General features: G+C 42.7%; 1 protein-coding gene across 4 annotated transcripts; it reads left to right on the top strand.

The window, feature by feature from the left end:
* The first annotated feature begins 142 nt into the window (after positions 1-142).
* Positions 143-18581, top strand: NME5 (NME/NM23 family member 5). 4 transcript variants are annotated; one of them, XM_064458391.1, is made up of 6 exons: positions 143-2767; positions 10167-10333; positions 11963-12168; positions 12529-12629; positions 13663-13781; positions 16885-18581. In XM_064458391.1, exons 1-6 carry the CDS (start codon positions 2656-2658, stop codon positions 16969-16971), a joined length of 792 nt encoding a protein of 263 aa, XP_064314461.1. In that variant the 5' UTR covers positions 143-2655; the 3' UTR covers positions 16972-18581. The 4 variants fall into 4 exon arrangements, with proteins under 4 accessions (XP_064314461.1, XP_064314462.1, XP_064314460.1 ...); XM_064458392.1 differs by having other exon boundaries at positions 2650-5764; XM_064458390.1 differs by lacking the exon at positions 143-2767 and adding an exon at positions 8699-8905.
* Positions 18582-18909: the final 328 nt, after the last annotated feature.

Raw genomic sequence — 18909 nt, 5'->3', positions numbered from 1 at the left:
CGCTTTTATACCGCCGGAGCCTCAGCCACACAGCAATAAGGAGCTTCCTCGTTGGCCACCGCTGTCTGTCATTCAGGCTATTCGACGGCTTCTGTTGGTTCTGCCGCGGAGGGCGGGTGGGGCGCGCGGGGTGAGGCGAATGGCGGCCCGCGGGACTAGGCTGGGAGGGAAGGGAAAGCGCGCGCGGCGGCCTCTCGCCTCAGTGCTGAGGGCGCCGCTCACTGCCGGCGAGGAGGAGGAAGAGGAAGAGGAAGAATAGGGCGGCGGCCGTCGTGCTATTACTGCTAGGACGGCCCAGGAGGCGCCCGGGGAGCATCGCCTCCCCCGGGGCCCGCGGGTCCCGGCGTGTTGTCCCCGTGAGGCGGGCGGGGAAGGGCCCGCTCTGGCGGCGGCCGCCCCCATCGCCCTGGCGAGTGCTGCCTTCCTCGCCAGGCGCTTCGCGAAAGCCGCAGGCGTGACAGGGAGGAAGCCCAAGCCCTGAGGGCGTGGGGCCCGGATGGTCAGGTTCGGCGCTCTCCAACGCTCTTCCGTTGTTCGGTGGCGGCGGCGCGGCGAAGGGCCCTTCCCGCCGCACCGGGCCCGCCGGACCCCTGCCGGGGTGGCCGCGGGTCCCGCCCGGTGAAGTTACGGAAACGGCGAAACCTGAGGGCAGTGTTTACTTGCGCTGTTGCACTGGTTTAACTTAAGATGGGGTATGTCCACTGAGTCAGTTACTCCAGTGCAAAACGTTTACTTAATGTTTCCAGCTCTGCTGGTTTTGCAACCGAGACGGCCAGAATCTGTTGTTTTTAATGGAAACATAGATTTGGGTATTACATAACTCTGGGAGCTGGAGCCCTGAGCATGTGCCTAGGCCGTAATTCCTTTTGCCTAAGGATATATCAGCCTTGTTGACAAAGTTGTGTGCGAAAAGTGTGGAAGACAATTGCTCCTTGTAATCGTACTTCAGATTCTTGTACAGTATACCATGCCTGATACCCCATTTGTCTGTGTCAAAGGGACAGAGTTTGGCTTTTGGACAGACAGCCAAAGCTTACTGCCACATCTTAAAAAAAAAAAAAAAAAAAGGAGTTAAGCCCTTTGCTTGTGGGCAAAAGAACAATTATTACTGAACTTTCTGTAGTAATGAATGCATATGTTTTTACATGCTTGCTCCACCCTCTGCCAAATATCTCCTCTGGCTCAACTTGCATATTTTTATCTGCTATTACAACTCGGAAAGAGTGCGCCTAACTACTCCTCAATAAAAATAAATAGTGGTGATACATTTTGTTGTTAAGTAACCTGGTCTAGGATCCAGGGTGTCCTTCAGTGAACTGCTTTTAGAGAACTTTTTATCCTCTACAGGATCCATTTGCTGAAGTAGGGTCTTGGTAAAATGGGAGATCAGGTTTGGTTTTGTAGCAGTGACCACGAAATAAAATCAACAGAGAGTAAGGGCCTGATACGTGTTCGGTGGGGTTTTTTTGTTTTGTTTTGTTTGTTTTTTTAAATAAGCATTCCATAGCTTCAGGCTATAAGCCAGACCTCTTAAGGGGAAGAGGAAAAAAGGAAATTGTGCTTAGTATTGGGAAATCATATGAAAAACAGCCCCTCACTACATCCGAGAATTTCAAGCCACTCTTGCTTTGGTGCTTGTGGTATTTGCCGTGAGCATCGCTTTAACGGGTCCAAGCTGAGCTTTCTGCTTTGGTACCCGTGCACACGTGCAGCAAGACTGCCTCAGATTTGTTACTAGAATTGCAGCTGATTTTCGTATGATTTCTGGATTTAAAATCCTCGGCCATGGTGGCTAGTTGCTCTTGTAAATCTTACCCCCCTCCCCCCCAATTTTTGCTGCTTACAAATGGAAAAGTATCAAAGCAATCTAGAAATAAGTGCCCAACACGAGTAATTTCAAGAACACACAAGGAAGTGTTATATGTGCGATTTGTCAGCCAGGTGCTCTGTCAGCAAGGGGTATTAACCTGTAAGTATTCTGCCACACTTTAAGCCCAAGTTACAATAGCTCAGAATTTCATCTTTAGAGATGTTTATCTCAGACTAGTCTGCTGACAGGGTACGCTATGGACAAGCTCTACAACCAGGTCTTCAGGCTAAAGTTTGTGAAGTTATGTTATATGAGGTCAGGTCTAATAAAGACAGTACAGCGTGTACCTAACCAGCACTTATAAAAATTGTAATGTCTGCAGGACAGGTTGTATATGTTATCTGATAAAGATACTCATCTTTATGAGAATATATTTTTAAATTGTTTCTGTTGTATTGAACTTAAAATGTTAGAAGCAAAGACATTTTTCATAAGATATTCTTTATCCTAGTGTATACCATCTCAGAGGAACTTACCCCACATCCAGCAAGAGAACAACTTTTGATTTTTTTAAGGCAGCTTTGGCTTAGATTGTAAACCTGTCAAGTCTGGTCCAAAAAGGTCTGGTTTGTGATTAAAAACAACTAAGCCACTGTCTGTCAGCTGACTGCATTCATTTGTACAGCGCTGTTAGCCTGCTTCACTTGGAAAATACCACGCCTTTGCTTAAGTCACTCCAGGGGACTAGGGCCAAACTGATGTTTGCAGGGTGACCTGACCGGGATGGCTGACGTGGTGAATGCTACCACCTCAATGCCCTGTCCACCTTCTTTTTGCAGGTTTTTATGTCTGCAGATGTGGCAGCTGACTGCAGAAGTACATCTCTGCTGAAGTCACAAGTTTGTAGACCAGCACGCAAGACTAAACTGAAATTGGCAGTTTATATACACCTGTCATGTAAGTTTAGACTCAGGTGGTGGATATAACCTCTGAGTGCTTTTGATGATATATTTTTTCCTTAATTTCCTTGCAAGATTCACTGCCCCGAACATCTCCTTTGTATGTCATCAAGCCTTGCTAAGGACTTGAACGATTGTCATTTCATTTGGACTTTTTTTTCTTTCCTCTTTATTTTTTTTTCTTACTTTGCTGAACCTGTCTCATCTTTCCCTTCATAGTCCTTGCACTGGTACTTTGGCACGTGTTATCCTTCTCCCACTTAGCAGTGCTCTCTTTAAAGCTGTACTCTTTTCCAACTGCCAAGTTCTCCTGGTCAGGTCCATCTCAGTCTCATCTTGGCAATTCCAAACAGCAGTTCCCAACTGGCAAGGCTCTCAGTGATTTCCAGTTGCGCCATTTTAATAGCTATTTGATGCCTTATATGTTCCATATCCAGCAGCAGGATAGCAATGTGGTTGCAGACTGGCCAAGCAGCCCAGTTTGAGAACTGTGACTGGCATGATTAACAGTGTCAGTCTTTACATATCTAGGCATCAAAGACTGAGAAACATAAGCATATGTTATGATTTGATGTTATGGGTTGTTATGATTATTACTTGTCTCACCAGGCCCAATCATGCCACAGGTAATTTTAAGGTATTCCTCTGGGTTGTGAGTTGGGTTTTGGTCTTGCATTTCACCCCCTGCTCAAAGCTTGCGGTTAATGATAGAAAAATATACACATACCTGCTTGGGTGCTAATCCTCCTTACATGACACTTTTACTGCTGAGAAAAAAACTCATTCTGTTTGCCATTTTCTTTTAATCCTGTAATTCCTATGATTATTCATGGTGTTGACAGAAATTCAATTGAATTTTACTTGTGTGTGGACTTTCTGATCTTGGGCCTTTCCCACACCCTATGTCTGTCTTGTCTAAATTGATTGTAAGCATCTCAGACTGCCTGCTATACACAAAATACTTGCTATAGGAAGCTTCTGTCTGAGTTAGTCTTTATGCACAGTATAAATAAATAAATTTAATAATAACTCTGTGCAACCAATCCCATTGATTTTAATGTTATGGTGGAAAGGAAGTACTCAAAATAAGAACAGCAAAAAGGATGCCTTATGCTACATGGACTTAAGATGAAGAGTAGATGCATTTAAGGAAGCATTGACAATATAACTTTTAAAAAAGCCTTATTTAACTGTTTGCCTCTTGTAATTTGCCAAATAAAAGATCGGTATTGGTTTATTCATACATTTATTTATTTGTTTTATTTCTTTATTTAGTTATTTATTTTCATTATTTATTTATCCCCACTCAATACTTATCTTTGAGTTTAGTGGCCTCAGGGATAATCCAAGCCAGTATTATGTTAAACATTATGTAGAATGATGAAAGAGCGAACGCAGGCAATTGTTTCTGCTCCAAAACGTTCGGTAAAAGCCTAATACCTATACGCAGTATCTATATACAATGTCTATATACAGTTGAGTAGGAGCTTTATAGAAAATAAGTTGTCGATGCCAACCTCTACAAGTGTTCAAGAGGAGCTCATCATGGGATAAGGAAGAAAGGTCTTTATTTGAAACTGCCTAGTGGAATTCAGTTGTACAGGCTGGGAGGAAACAGGAGATATCCTTAGAGTGTCAAGCAGAAGGTACGTAGGGCCAGATCAGTGTGTGGATGGGTTTGCAATTGAAGACTAAGAGTTTTGTGTGGGATAGGGAGGAGTCTGTTTGGAAAGATGTGGAGAACTAACGTAGTTAACTGGAGAACTAAGAAAATGGTGTTGCAGAGCTTTCTGAATGGAAGTGAATCTTTATTGAGGCCAGAGAAAAGGAAGTCAACAATAACTGAGATGAGGAGAGCTTGTGCAAGATTACCAGCCATGTCAATAAATAACAAAGATCATGTCTTGGTTGACATCTCCACAGCAGTTTAGACCAATCTGAGCCCAAACCGCACGTTCCTGGCCATAAGGTTCCACCTGCACCTTTGCACAGCTGGCTGTAAAATAACTCAGTAGAAAAGTGGTTGGTTTGCAGGCTGATGGTTTGTCTAACCCACGCTCATTAACAAAACTTTAAATTGCAAGAGAGACACCTGAAGTTTGAAAGGAGACAGTAATGACACATCTATATCTACCTGTTAGGATGTTGAGCTATGAGCTAGAAGGGAAGGGAGGAGAGTCAAGAAGAGCACTCACCACTGCTCTTGCAGAAAAGGGAAGGAAATGCAAGGGAAGGTACTGACAAGCCAAGCTGAAACAGTGATTGGAGAGGCAGTAGGTGAGAATAATTGTGAAAGTTAAGATAGGACACTAGCTAGCTGTGCTAAACATGACTGAAGGCAAAAGAGGAGATTGGTTTAAGATGGATTCAGAAGCTTTTGGATGGCGAAAGGAAGCAACACCAAGTCTGAAGGGGATTTAGGGTAGAACCGGATAAGAGATGCAACTGGAAGACTTGTAAAAGTGAGATGACAACAAGCACTTCTACCAAAGGCTTTTTTTTTTTTTTTTTTTTTAATGTAAAAGAGACAAGCATATCTGTGTGGGTGCTGGGGAGTCAGAGCAGGCTGAATGACTAAAGCTGTGAGCAAATGAAGGAGTGCGTGTGGGGAAGATCAGGAAATGAAATAGGGTGAGGTTAATAGGGCAAGTGATGGAGTTGCAGATGTGTAGATAAGGTTTTTGTTATTGCCACTTGCAGCCTTGTAGAAAGGGGAAGCATCAAGAGAATACCTTGTTAATTTTATCTTTAAAGAGTATGGTAGGAATAGAGGAGAGCAGCAAGGAATGCTTGACAAGGGTTAGCCAGCAGCAATGAAAAGCTAGCTGGGATTACAGGCGTGCAGATAAGCTGCAGAGGTAGAATTGTTTAGCTGTAAGAGGCAGAAATGGGGGAGAGAGCAGGCTTGTGGGAGAGGAAGTTAGCTTGATCGCAGGATTTCCGTCATAGACACTTTGCACTGCAAAAGCAAGCATGGATGAAGCAAGTGCTGAAGGTAAGCCGGTACTGTGGGTAGGTATGACAGTTTATCATGAGAGACAGACGCATAAAAAAGCCAGTGGTGGACGAAAGTTGTAAGTGTGGTAAATGTATAGCTAGCAAATTACTACTAAAGCAAATACATTTTTCTGTGCTTAATGTCAAAATGCAAATAAAGCTAAAGACAGGCAAGCTTCATTTTTAATCAATGCAACTAGTCGGTATTATTCCTTTAGTTTATCCTCACCCTGTTATTTTCATCATTCCGTTTTTCTTTCCTTAACAGTCTGCAAGACATTACTTTTTCCACCTTTTTGCAGTATTGGAGTACAAAGCTCTGAAATAATATTTTCCCTTAAGAAGTTACTTATCTGTTGTTACTAGAATGCAAATGCAACTGCAGCCACAATCTCTCAGTGTTGCTGTATTCCATGCCAGCTAAAAATAAGTGAGACAACTAAGGCTCGTTAAACCGCTTAACAGCTAAGAGACAGCAGCAAAGCTATGCCCAGAGAACTATTCAGAATTGTAACTGTTCATTACATTGTAATTATAATTTTACTTTTTTTTGTTTCTTTTCTTAAAATCACATCCCTGGCGTACAGAAGTTGGGGAAGATGCTTCAGACCAGCCTTTTAGTTATTAGAAATATTTTTTCAAGCACTATAAAGATAATATATAAGAGAATTATATTAATGGTTGTAAGGTCAGATTTATGGAATCCGAAGCTTTAAAAGAAACCTTTGAGATTCTACTACTGTAAAAAGATATGTCTTTGATAGGGAACACGTAATATTATTTTCTCTTAACATGTGGGGCCACTTTAAATGTGTAAGTCTGCATTATTAAACCGTCGTGGGAAGCGTAGCAGGAGGAAGCCCGGGGTAATTGGCTGCAGCTCCGGATGCAGCCACCCTTTCATTGGAGAGCGGAGGGTTCTGCGAGGTACTAAAATTAGACAATCTCCGCCCTCCAGAAATGCTTCTGGAGACAGCAAGGAGGAGAGATTCTGATACAGACCGAGGGCCCGTGGTGGGGAGCGAAGTGCACAGGGCCCTGCTCCTGGCGAAACTGCAGCATATAAGGATGCACAGAAACATACCTTTTTTTTTTTTAAACTTGGTTAGCTAAAAAAAAAAAAAGCACATAATAAAGAAATCGCAAGAGATTGTTAGCAGTGTTTTACATTGATATTAAATTCAACATTACTTGTGTAATAATAATTCTGAATATTCATCCAGGCTGAGGAAGCCTTTGAACTGCTAAACCTAAGCTAGGGCTGTCAGACTTGTGTTCATTGTCTTTGGAAAGAAACTATTCTTGCCAAATTAACTCTGAACTAAACTAAAAAAACCTGGTGAACTCTTTCTGTCATCTTTTTTTTTTTTTAATAAAACATGTTTATCCATTATGTCTGTGTAGTTGCAATGTTTACAATGTCTTCAAATTAAATATTGGAGAAGGTATCTCTGTTAAAGAACCAAATACCATATGGCTGCACCAGTAAAGGAAAGCCTGTATTTGAATTACTCAGTCTTGGGTACTTGGAACCTTTATTTTTTAAAGTATGTGAATAAAAACCTTAGTCTTTAATTTTTAAACATATTGCACACTGGCTGCAAGGAATTAATTGCATAGTTTTGTTTCTTGTTTCTATTTTTACATTATTTACATTACTCATAAAAAAGATTAAGGCAAAGTGGATTTTTCTTACACTAAAAAGAGCTTTTGCAGTTAATTTGCTATTTCCTCTGTAACCAGAATACACAGTGTCAGCATCTATGGCTCTTAAAGTGGGTTTGGTTTTTTTTTGTCTTTTCTCCTTTGCATCTACTTTCAGTCTGATTTCATTAAAAAATTGAAGCCTATATACCTGTGTTTTCTCTCTGTCCCTTTGTCAGTGTCACCTTGAGGACTCAAATGCAATGGCCAGTTTCAGCTGAATTTGCCAGCAGGCCAGGGGTCTTAACAGCACCTCGGCTCCCACAATTTTTGAGAAATAGGTGAGAAGAGGGGATAAGGCCCAGATGAGGAGAGGCAGGGCTGCAGAGTGAGCTCAGCAGTTATCAGCGCCGTTGGCTGGCCCACACCCTGATAGTGCCGGGCCTGCTGGCCCACGTTCAGCCCGGGGAGCCAGCGGCAGCACGTGCAGCCCTGCCCGGGGTAAACAGGGCAGACGGGGAGGCGATACCGGGGCCGGAGGCTGCCAGCACCCAATGCTTTGGCTTCTAGCTCATAGGCCAGGCTATGGCATGGAGGGTCGTGTCGGACCCATGATGGCTGTACTGTGACTGCTCCAAGCGGGAGTAGCCCCAGAGAGTGAGGGAAATAGGGAGTGTGCAGGGAGTGAGGTTATTGGCATGATGGTGGTGAAAACCTGGTAAAAATCCCCAGGGAATGTGGCTTCCCCAGCTCTGTTTATGGCTCACCTCATTACAGTTTAACTTGGAAAACAGTGACCGTTTCTTACCCATTACATGTTTCTTTTTGTGATAAAGGTGAGGTAGCACTGGGTAGACTCTGTAATTAAATAAAAAATGCTGAATAACAATATTAGAGAGCTGTAGATTCAGGTCAGTACGTCCGGTATGCCAGAAGGCTGCGGACTGTAAGCTCCCGATCCTGCTGATGTTGATCAGGCACATAAACAGGAAACCTCGTGCCTGCTCCCACAATAAATAGTGGTATTTAAATAACCTGAAGAAGGGCTTGTGTGCTTATTCTTTTTCCAAGTTACCTCAAGTTTATGAACGTCTGCTGTGAGATCACGCCTCTCTCAGCAGTCCCGAGTCTGAGGTAAAACTGACATAAAGCTTTTTATTGTCAAGGAGAAGTGAGATTTTTGATAGCTCCCCTCCAGATCACGCTGCTCCCTTCCTTATTCTCGTTACTGCCAAGGTGCCCATAAACCGGTAGATGTGGCCCTCGGTAATTTGCCCGGAGGCCGCGGCTGTCCCGGGCGGCGAGGCGCGTTCCGAGGGCGGCGGCCTCTGGCTGCCAGCACAGCGCCGCTCCCGCCGCTCCCCGGCCGCCATTTTTGATCCCCGCCCTCCGCCCCCGCTTAGCGAACAGCCGAGGGGCGCGGAGGCCATCTTGTGGCCGCTCCACCCGGCGAGCCGGCCCCGCTGTCGCCTAGCAACGGCGGCGGAGCGGGAAGGTGCGTGGCATGGCGCTGCCGGCGGGAAGGGCTCAGCAGCGGCGCGCTGGGCCGGGCCCGGCCAAGCCGAGCGGAGCCGAGCCGAGCCGAGCCGGGCTGGGCGGGGGGAGCGGTGGCAGCCGCTGTGGGGGCAGAAGCAGGCAGAGCTGCTGGCGTGGCGGCGTGTCCCTCAGGGTAGGCGGGGCTGAGCCCTCCGGGTCGGGCGGCGGGAAGGGGCCTGAGGAGAGGAGGGAGTCGCCTGTCTCCTCGGGCCTCCATCGAGCCCTGGGCCTGTTGGGCTGCTTGTGGCGGGGTGTTCCAGCTCCGGGCTGGCTGCTCGGGGTGTGTGTACTTTCCGCCTGGTTCCTAGGCAAAGGCAGCCCCCAGCCGTCCCCCTCTCAGCTCTCCCATCTTTCCTCCCCTGGGGGCGCAGGCGGCTGGCTCGATGGAGGCCATACATGGCCTGTTCCACCAAACTTGAAAGCGAATGAGAAGCCTCAAAGGTATAGGTGTGGAAAAGATCATCCCATCTGAGAAGGCAGGTGTAACCGAGCATTTATGTACGATTTTTGCAGCAGTGTGCTGGCCCGTCGGCTGCGTACCTGTGTCTTGTCCAGTGCAGATGGAGAGAGACCTAGGGCTGTGAGCATGGAGGTGGGGAAAAGGACAGCAGTCACAAGTCTGTCAGACACCTGCCTGCACTAGTTCCTCTACTCACAGAACAATTTTGTATTGTAATGGCTTGCTAATGGCCTGATCCCATCAGTTAGAAAACCTGCACTTTGTCTTAAGTCCATAAATGTAAGAATGAAATAACAATTGAGAAATACCCTGAGGCTTAGAGATGGACTAGCTCCAAGTAGTAAGTCCCACAGCACAGTCTTCATGTGTGCGAATATAGATTTTGGATTTGGTGGAACACGTGGTTGGTGGATGGAGGATGTGAGAGCACAGTGAGCCTGGCTTATTCTGGCACGTAGCAAAGTATATGATAACGCTTTTCTCTCTCATGCATCGTTTGAGTTAATTAGTGACATTTTAGAAATAGAATAGTTTACATTTTATGACTGGCTAACAACATTTTGGCTTCTTTTCCACAAAATGTTACTGCACTGAAAAAGAGAGCGTGAACTACAGAGTGCTGAACTAGTCCAGAGAAAATCTCAGGTGGCTGTTGTAAAATGGGGGCGACCGTCTCTGTTCCTCGAGTACACGGAAAATGTCACTGCAGGTGACTGTGTGCTGAACAGACTCCAAATATCATGAACTGGTGTCATTGCAGTACGAAAGGAGCACATGAATTCCAGTTTAGAAGCCAAGATGCAGATGTTAATGCCGGAACCTCAGATTTTTGTGGAAAGAACTCTGGCCCTCATCAAACCAGATGTTGTTGATAAAGAAGAAGAAATAGAGGATCTCATTCTCAAATCAGGATTCCTGATCATTCAGGTAATAGGCTGTGTTCCAGAAAAGAAAACAGTTTGTAAGTCAGAACAAGATTTATCTTAACTTTCAGTACTCAAGCCAGTAACTAAAAGATAGTGTGCCCCAAAATCAATCTGTATTTTTCATGTCATCAACCACGGCTGCCAGATTCTGTAGGGATACATTTTGTTGGTGCATGGGATGGAATGGAACAGAACAGACCAACTTTTGCTGACCACAGGGAAGCACAGACTTTGTTAATAAACTCTGATTTAGCAGACATATGTAGCAGTTATTTGGACTCTCCGAAGTAACTCTTTGGAGAGCATATGTTCTGGCATCACAAGGTTTCATACACATGCGTTTGCCAAGTGGATACTTAGAGAATTAGTTGAATCAGATAGCTGGCTAGTTGCGCTCTGACTTATTTTTTGTTTCCTCTGTTTTTAATGGAACCTGACATGCAGGCACGGGAGTCAGACCCTGTGATGCTGGGAAAGGCTCTAGAGCGTGACTTTCAGCAGAGGTTGCGTTGAGGGGAGATTTGCTGTTAGCTAGTAAGAAATGTAATCTCTCAGCCCTCTTCTATGGGGCTCCTTATAGACTCGCTCTACACGAGCACTTGGGAAAAGAATCATAAGCCAGAATCTGGGAAATAAAACTAGATCGCTTGAAGGGAGGGGTACGGCAGGGTCCTCGGCCGGCGCCAGCCGTGCCTGGCGGGGCCTTTTCCCTCCTTCTTCAGTGCCGCTCGCAGCCGGGCCGGGCCGTGCCACGGCAGGGCCCCCTCCCGCCTCACCGGGCGGCGGCGGCCGCTGGGGGGCGCTCTGCGCTCGCGCCTGCCGCCGGCGGCGCCGCCTCCTCCTCCCCCTCCTCCCCCTCCTCCCCCTCCTCCCCCTCCTCCCCCTCCTCCCCCTCCTCCCCCTCCTCCCCCTCCTCCCCCCCCCCCCTCCCCCCCCTCCCCCCGGCGGCACCCTTGGCCGTGGTATCCGGCTCTGTGGCACGGCGTGAGCCTCGGCTGCGCTTATTATTAGGAATCTGAATTTGCGATACTCTTGTGTCGCGTAAGTTCAGGCTCAAAGAATGCACTTTTTAAAAAAAATAAAAAAAAATATTCTCTTTTTGTGAGTGTTATGCCTTCTGATAACCTCCCAGACTTGTCCTAATCCTAGGCACCTGCAGGCTAGGCAGTTATCCTGACAATCGTACAGCATGAGAACTGAATGAAAAATAGAACAATTGCATAATAACGGTGTGGGCTGAAGAGAAAATTGTTTTAAAGTAAAACGTTATGCTGGAGCAGCTGAGTAATTAAATCCTGCCCTTGTAATGCTCTTCACTTTCTCTGTTATGTGCCCTGACTGTACCTTAAGTCATCCAGCAGTTTTAAAATGCTGTAGTTTGCTTAGGCTAAAATTACATCTTACTCAAATGACCTGTTTGTCTGCTTAATTAACTTGGAAAACTCTTGCTTTTTGTTACTCTGTATCTCAAAGAGGATCAGAGCTGGGAGAATCAGATTAGGCTGGGACCTTACTCTGTTCTGCACTTGAAGATATGTCTGCATCAGAGGACTGTGTCCTACCTGAGGTAGCAAGCTATCTTAATTTGGGAAGCTTTTTTCATTCTTTTTTTTTCTTTTACACTCTATAGAAACGGAAGCTCCAGTTAAGCCCAGAGCAATGTAGCAACTTTTATGCAGACCAATATGGAAAAGTGTTTTTTCCTAATTTAACAGCCTATATGAGTTCTGGACCTTTAGTTGCTATGGTGCTTGCCAGACATTGCGCAGTCTCATACTGGAAGGAATTGCTTGGACCATCAAACAGCATAAGAGCTAGGAGAACTCACCCTCACAGGTAACTCACTGACTGGCCTTGGTGAAGTCAGTTGGATTTTGTCTTTCTCTTAACTGAGACCAGAATTTTGCTCCTTTGTATTTTTTTTTCTCTTTTGCAATAGAGATTGAGATTTGGGGTGGCCTGTTATCTCTTCAGTTTTGTCTAACATAGCTTTTCACCTTTGATTTTTAATAATACGGAGAATGCTGAGCTTATGAACATAAATTTTAGGTAGCCACATATTTTCTTAAAAAAAACAAAATCAAGCCAATGCCTTGTTAATTAGTCCATATATATTGCTTTTATATGCTCTCAGACTGCAGAGACTTGGAAGGGATTTGCAGTTGCCTACCAAGCAGCTTTTTATCTTGTTTTTAGTTTAAGAGCAATCTATGGGACTGATGATCTGAGGAATGCGCTTCACGGCAGTCTCAGCATTTCCTCAGCGGAAAGAGAAATTCGATTCATGTTTCCAGAAGGTAAAATAGTGCAAATAATACATTGCCAGTCTTTGGGAGGAAGGTGACCTTCTCTGTTATTACTTGTCTCTGTCCAGACTCTAGATAAAATTGGATTTAAAAGGGGTTGGGTTTGTTTGCTTTATGAGAATATGAGTCTCTTTATGTACAAGCTGAGATTTTCTGTTATGAAAGGCATATCAAAATGTATCTAAAGAGCCATTATAGTTACAGGGATTGCTTCTACTTTTCAAAATCTGTGGTCTGGGAATTGGAGCAGACAAAGGTGCTAAAGAAGAGAAAATGGGAAGCTATTACACTCCAGCATGTCTTTCTGGCACTGTCAGTCCTGGAGACTCCTGTTGGCTTGAGAATACGGACTTTCTTCTTGCGCTCAGGTTGAGTAATTCCAGTTCCACGCAGCTGGATGCTCACATGTTGGCGCAATTCCGAAGTTAAGTGCCAGAGGAATGGGCCGTAGAACCTGGAAAAGCTGGGAGAAGGTCTCTTGTTTGTAATGTAACAGTTGAAAGGTGGCTTTGCTCTCTGACAGAAAGGTGCAAGGGAAACTGCTAGAAAAACTTGTCTGTTTCTGTCAACTGTATCAGTTAGTTTAATAAAAGATGATGCACTTCCCTACAAACCTTACCCATTGTAATCTGTCTTTTCTCCTCACCCTAACAACAAAGTTGGACTTAAGGTGAGATTTTTAGGGTCTTGGAAGCAAGCTTCATACTGCAAGAAGGAAGCACTAAGCATGGGATGTAGTTTCTTTCATGCCCTAATGCATCTTCAAGGATATAGGTTTCCCCCAGGTGGTGTGATTTGTTCCCCTTTCATAATTGTCTATAATTAGTAAAATGACCTCAGGGTCATTGTAAAGGGGTTCAGGTAGTTTCTTTGCAGTTTGTTGTGGAAGAAGCTGTAAAAACCATTATGTATTATTAACTTACTAAGGAAAACAGCAGCTCTCATATATAATCAACCTTTGAAAGAATGCTTTTTAAAATGACTCTACAAGCTGCTTTCCAACACTTGTGGTTACTCTTTACAGCGATTCTGGAGCCAATTCCGACTGGACAAAGAGCTAGGGATTACCTGAACCTTTATGTAAAGCCTACGTTACTCGCTGGGCTCACTGCACTGTGTAAAGAGAAGCCAGCAGATCCAATGGTACGTACAGTTTGTCAGTACTGTGTTGCATGCTTTGTGATACATTTACTTTTCATTAGTGAAGTCTTTGTGTATAGGAAAGCTACTCTTTTTTTAAGGACCTGTGCTGTTTTAGCTACCTGCTAACGAACTGATCAAATAACATTTGCCTTTCAAGAAGGTGATTGGTTTGTTAACAGACGAAATGAGGGCCAGGCCTAAATGAAATCAGCCTTGATGAAATGACAGTGGGTTTAGGTGACTTCTGTAAAACTCTTTCTAACAAGTAGTTGTTACAGATGGCTAGAAAGGTAAATGGGTACTATCATATGTTGTCAAGTATAAGTTTTTACTTTATTTACTCTTTCTGAGGTGAGTTTGAGATGAAACAGCTCTCATAAAATAGGCACTAAGTGAGATTAGATGCTAACCACACTGGTAGTAGTTACACAGTTGAGTAAAATACTGTAGAGTTCTTAACAAGGCCGTCTATATTTTGTCATTGTTGTGTTTATTTAGATTAATATTATGAATCCTTCTTTAGGACAAGCTATTATTTTGACTGCACAGCATTGATTAGCATTTACTTGGGTTGTTCCACGTTCACCAGGAAAATTAACTATGATTCTTTTGAGTGAAACCTGTCTTGAATAGTCAAACTGACCTACAGAAAATTTTTCGGTCTTCTTGTGACCCCTTTCTAGTTATCAGGCTGACGCCTCTTGCCCTCCTCTCACATATTGTTCCTTTTAACCACGGATGTCATTCAAATTACAGTTCTTCATGGAAAGACTAGAGTTAATTTCCTGATTTTTTTTTTTTAGTGGTGGTGGCTCGGTTGTTTTTTTTTTTTTGAGTCCCTAAGCAAAATTAGCTTGCTTTCATCTAGAAAAATATGGTAAATGTTTCTTGTATTCTTAAAGTTCAAGTCATTCACACTAGTACTTCTTCAAGAATGCAAATAATTAATCACTGTGACAACTTACTGGCAGTTGCGGTGGATTCTACATCACTATCAGGTTTTTAATCAACATTGCATTTTTCTAAAAGATACGTTTCAGAAAAAAAGACTGAAAATAATTCAGGGGTGTTGCTATGAACTATGTGGTATAGATGAGGTCAGATTAAAAATACTTTGACTGCTCCAGCTTTATAACCTGTTCTCTTTATCTGTATGTCTGGCACTGTTACTATAGAAATCTAGAAAACAGAAATGAAGAAGCCTTTTCATCCATCCCTTTGCCCAAAGGTCAGACCAATTGTATCTAACCATTCCTAACAAATGTTTGTCTGGCCTGTTCTTTAGCACTCCAAATGATGGAGAATCTACAGTCTCCCTAGACAGTCTGTTTCAGTGCTTAATTATACTTAGTTAAAAAGCTTTCACTAAAAGTTAGCCTAAATCTCCCGTGCTCCAATCTTAAGCCCGTTACTTTTTTTTTCCTTCCTTTTTACTATCCCCAGAGGACATTGGAAACAATGTAATGTCTCTTTTTTTTGCAGCAACCTATTGCATACTTGAAGAGCGCTACCATCTTTTATTTTTCCTTTTGGTCATCTCTTCACTATATTAAAAACTGACCTTTTTCCTCTTACCTTAGAAGTCACATTTCTTTAGCTCATTGTTTGTTTTTGCTTCCAATTAATCTCTGCATTCTGAGGACAATTTTCTATCCAGTTATGTGGTAACTAATAGTAACTCATCGAAACCATTTATGCCTTCCTTGCTTGTAAAACAGCTGTATGAAGCAGTGTCAATAACCGTACTAAAATGAAAACATGACGTTTGCTCCTCTTCCCTGTCCAGAATGTCTGTGACCTTGTAACAGAAGGATAATGATGTTGATTTGTTACTACTTTTGGTTTTTTTTCAGAAATATATGTTGGCTCTTGCTTTTCAGTTTGTTATTTGCCAGGTGACTTACAGGGAGATTGATGAATTTTTTTTCTTCCCCCTAATATCCTTCCAGGAACTGAATAACTTAGGTTGCCGTGATTTGTCTCTTCCTTTCCCCCCTTCCCCCCCACCTTTTTCTTTTTGAAGATGACATCAAAAACTATCTGTAGACTCAGAAATACTTGCTAGCACCACAGAGGTTGCTTCAGCTGATTCTCTGAGTAACACAGGATAAATTTAGTCAGGCTCAAATGATTTTAAAATGTCTTTTTCCCAAGTAGTCTTTTTAAGGGCTTTTGCATTTTGGGATTTAGGGGTTTTTTTTGTTTGTCTTCCGTTTCTGTCTTGAGTTCTTACTGTTCTTATGCTATTGCTGACTAACCTGTGAGGATTGTCATAGTGCTCTGCTTGTTGTCTCTTTCTTTGCAAACCAATCTTTTTGTGCCTGGTAATAAAAGGAGAGTGTTGCCTACCTTACTGGTCTACTATTCTATGAATTCTTTCACTTCACAGTATGGTATCAAGTTTGTTGTACTTAGCATTCCAGAAACTAATCGTCAACAGCCTTGTGAAGTAAATAAAGATGTGTTAAAAACTTCTCTTTAGAAGTGGAGAAACTGAGGCAGAGGGTTATTTTGCCTAAGGCCAGGCTGAGACATTGGCAGATTAAGTTAGGACTCAAGGCATTCCTACCTCCCACGTTCTTATTTAAATATAATTTGCTGGAAAACTTACAAGATTAATTTCAAAAAGTAACCATGCTTTGTTTTTAAGTTTTAGGAACTGACAGGTGATTTCAGTGCAGAAGACTGATACTTCTAATGAGTGATTACTAGATAAAGTATCTGTAGGTGTTGTCAGGAATAATATTTCATTCAGCAGTTTCATGCATATTGTACATCCTCATTCCAAGATAGAGTTGTCTGGATTATTTGAAGCATGGCTCAAATGTTCTTAGACAGACAGAGAGATAGACATTGCCAGGAAAAATTGTCCTCTAAAGGTCAGTGTGAATTGTTCAGAAGCAATATAAGCTGTGAAGATTTAAAAGAACCTTTCTAAAAAACAGGTTATTCATATGTCCGTTTCTTCTGAAAGATCTTTATTTCTCAGCACAGCAGGAGAGTGTCTGTATCAGACGTTTCAAGTAATGCTTTTAATATTCTCCCATACACTTAATAGAAAACAACAGAAAACTGAAAATGTTTGTGGTTTTGTGTTCCACAGACTTGGCTTGCTGACTGGTTGATTGAACACAATCCTAATAAACCTAGGCTACAACATCAGATCACTGAGGAAGAGCATCAGGGGTGAGAGCTCAGTGGAAACCATCTCAAGCATTCCAAGCTACAGATCTACAATTTTCAGTGTGTGCCTTGGCTATGTAATCACTATTATCTGAAGTAAATGTTATTGTCATAACTACCTGTGTCTTCATGGGATAAATAACCCTACACTTAACCAGGATGTAACAGTTCTAGTAACTTTTCTACTGACAAAGTGAATGTAGAATCACATGATGAATTTATGGTGTCAGTTGATCAGGAAAAGACAAAATTCTCAACAGGTGTGATTTAACTGCTATTTTCCCCATTTATCTTGGCTTGGCTGTCTGGGGAGAGCAAAATTACTTATGCCAATGCAGATTCCGAAATGAAGTATAGCTGGGCTCTGCTTTGTGAAACTGAGAGTGGTGTTTCAGCATTTTTTTAGCAGACACAGATTCCATTATGAAGGGAGGTACTTGGATGTAACTTAGAAAACGATTACTGGAGGCCTATTAGCATCTGTAGAATTTTAATTGCTGATTACGTCATCCAGCTGAGGTCACTTTTGAAGAGGATTCACCTGAGCCTAATGTATTTTTTCAGAATGTAATCTGAAGGATTTATTTGAAGGTACATTGAATGTACCTTTCCCATCTCAGGGGCAAAAGGCACACTGATTATAAATCAGTCTTTGATTTCCATTAGAAGACACAAGAAGGTGTATTTTAGTCAAGGACTAATGCTGTCTTCCAACATTTGTTTGAAAGAAAGGTGCCTTAGGGGTGTTTTCTGTATTCTCCTGCTCTTAAAAGTATGCTGGTTTCTGTTGTTTTCCCTGTATTGTTGTTTACCCTTGAACTTCAATGTGTTCTGTTTGAGAATTTCAAGAGAATGGGTTAGGGTCCATGCTATTCAACAGGCAATGAGTTAATCCCACACTATTACCTTTCCTAAAGTTACTGGGACTGGTTTTTTATGGGGGGTGCAGCTTTTTAATTTTCTTAAGAGCTGTATTTGCACTGTTAACTTCAAGCTTTGTATCTTATGGTTTGACTGGCTAGGATGGAGAAAACAATGTCATTCTCACAACTCTGAAATATTAATATGCTTGACTAATACTAAACAAACAATTTCATAATTTTTCATCAAAAAACTTGCTCCCCCAACTTCAGTAATTACCAGAAACCTAAGTCATTTGTCTGTAACATTAAACTTTAAACTAATTGTTTATCTTCTCAGTGGAATAAACCACTATTGCCAGCCCAGAGAATAAGCATTTAGAAAACTGATCTTTATAGTACTGAGTCCTAAAAATCTTGGGACTTTTAGCAGAAGAAAAAAACCCACAAGCTTATACCCTCAAATATTCAGAAAAATATGTGAGGTGGTTAGAAACACAGTAAACAGATCTGTTTACAACAGATTTACTTTGCCTATAATTGTTGTTTCTGTACGTGTCTGATTGCTCCAATTACAGGACAGTTGTGCTTTGTGGTTTCCTGTCAGCCAAACCCCAAAAATTTCTTCTTTGAAGATGGCAGAAACTAAAATCCAGTGAATTCACAAGACATTCTCCTGTGTTTTGTTAGTTACTATGGCATTTGCTTACTTATTTTGATGTGATAGTGCCTGACAATAAATATCTCCTATATGTTACTGCTGGAGTTTTCAGTTTTGCTTTTGTGACAGACCTGTTATATTGTACCTATAAAAGCCCATAACTTCTACAAAGAGTACGTGGGTCCTTACCAGGAGAGGGCAAAAGTTGCTGATGTTGCAAATGTCACCTTTATAACCCATAAAGCTTCAGTCATTCAAGTGTGTGTTTCCATAAATCCAGTCATGGATTTATTCTCTAATACTAGAGCTAACACCTTCAGTTGCTGAGTGGTGCTCACTTCTGTTTTTCTAAGGGAAAGGTAGAAAGAGAGAAGATACCTTCGTCTGTGGGGCACTGTCCTGACTCTACCTGTACATGTCCAGC

The sequence above is a fragment of the Phalacrocorax carbo genome, chromosome 8 (genome assembly GCF_963921805.1).
Source record: "Phalacrocorax carbo chromosome 8, bPhaCar2.1, whole genome shotgun sequence".
Lineage (NCBI taxonomy): Eukaryota > Metazoa > Chordata > Aves > Suliformes > Phalacrocoracidae > Phalacrocorax > Phalacrocorax carbo.
The sequence above is the reverse complement of the archived record's forward strand: the minus strand, read 5'-3'. Positions and strand labels throughout refer to the sequence as shown.

Bases quoted from the DNA above. Each gene is read 5' to 3' on its own strand.
- NME5 (XM_064458391.1), top strand. From the start codon at position 2,656: ATGTCTGCAGATGTGGCAGCTGACTGCAGAAGTACATCTCTGCTGAAG. The intron at 2,768-10,166 runs GTAAGTTTAGAC...GTGTCATTGCAG, and splicing joins AGTTTATATACACCTGTCAT to TACGAAAGGAGCACATGAAT. The intron at 13,782-16,884 runs GTACGTACAGTT...TGTGTTCCACAG, and splicing joins AGAAGCCAGCAGATCCAATG to ACTTGGCTTGCTGACTGGTT.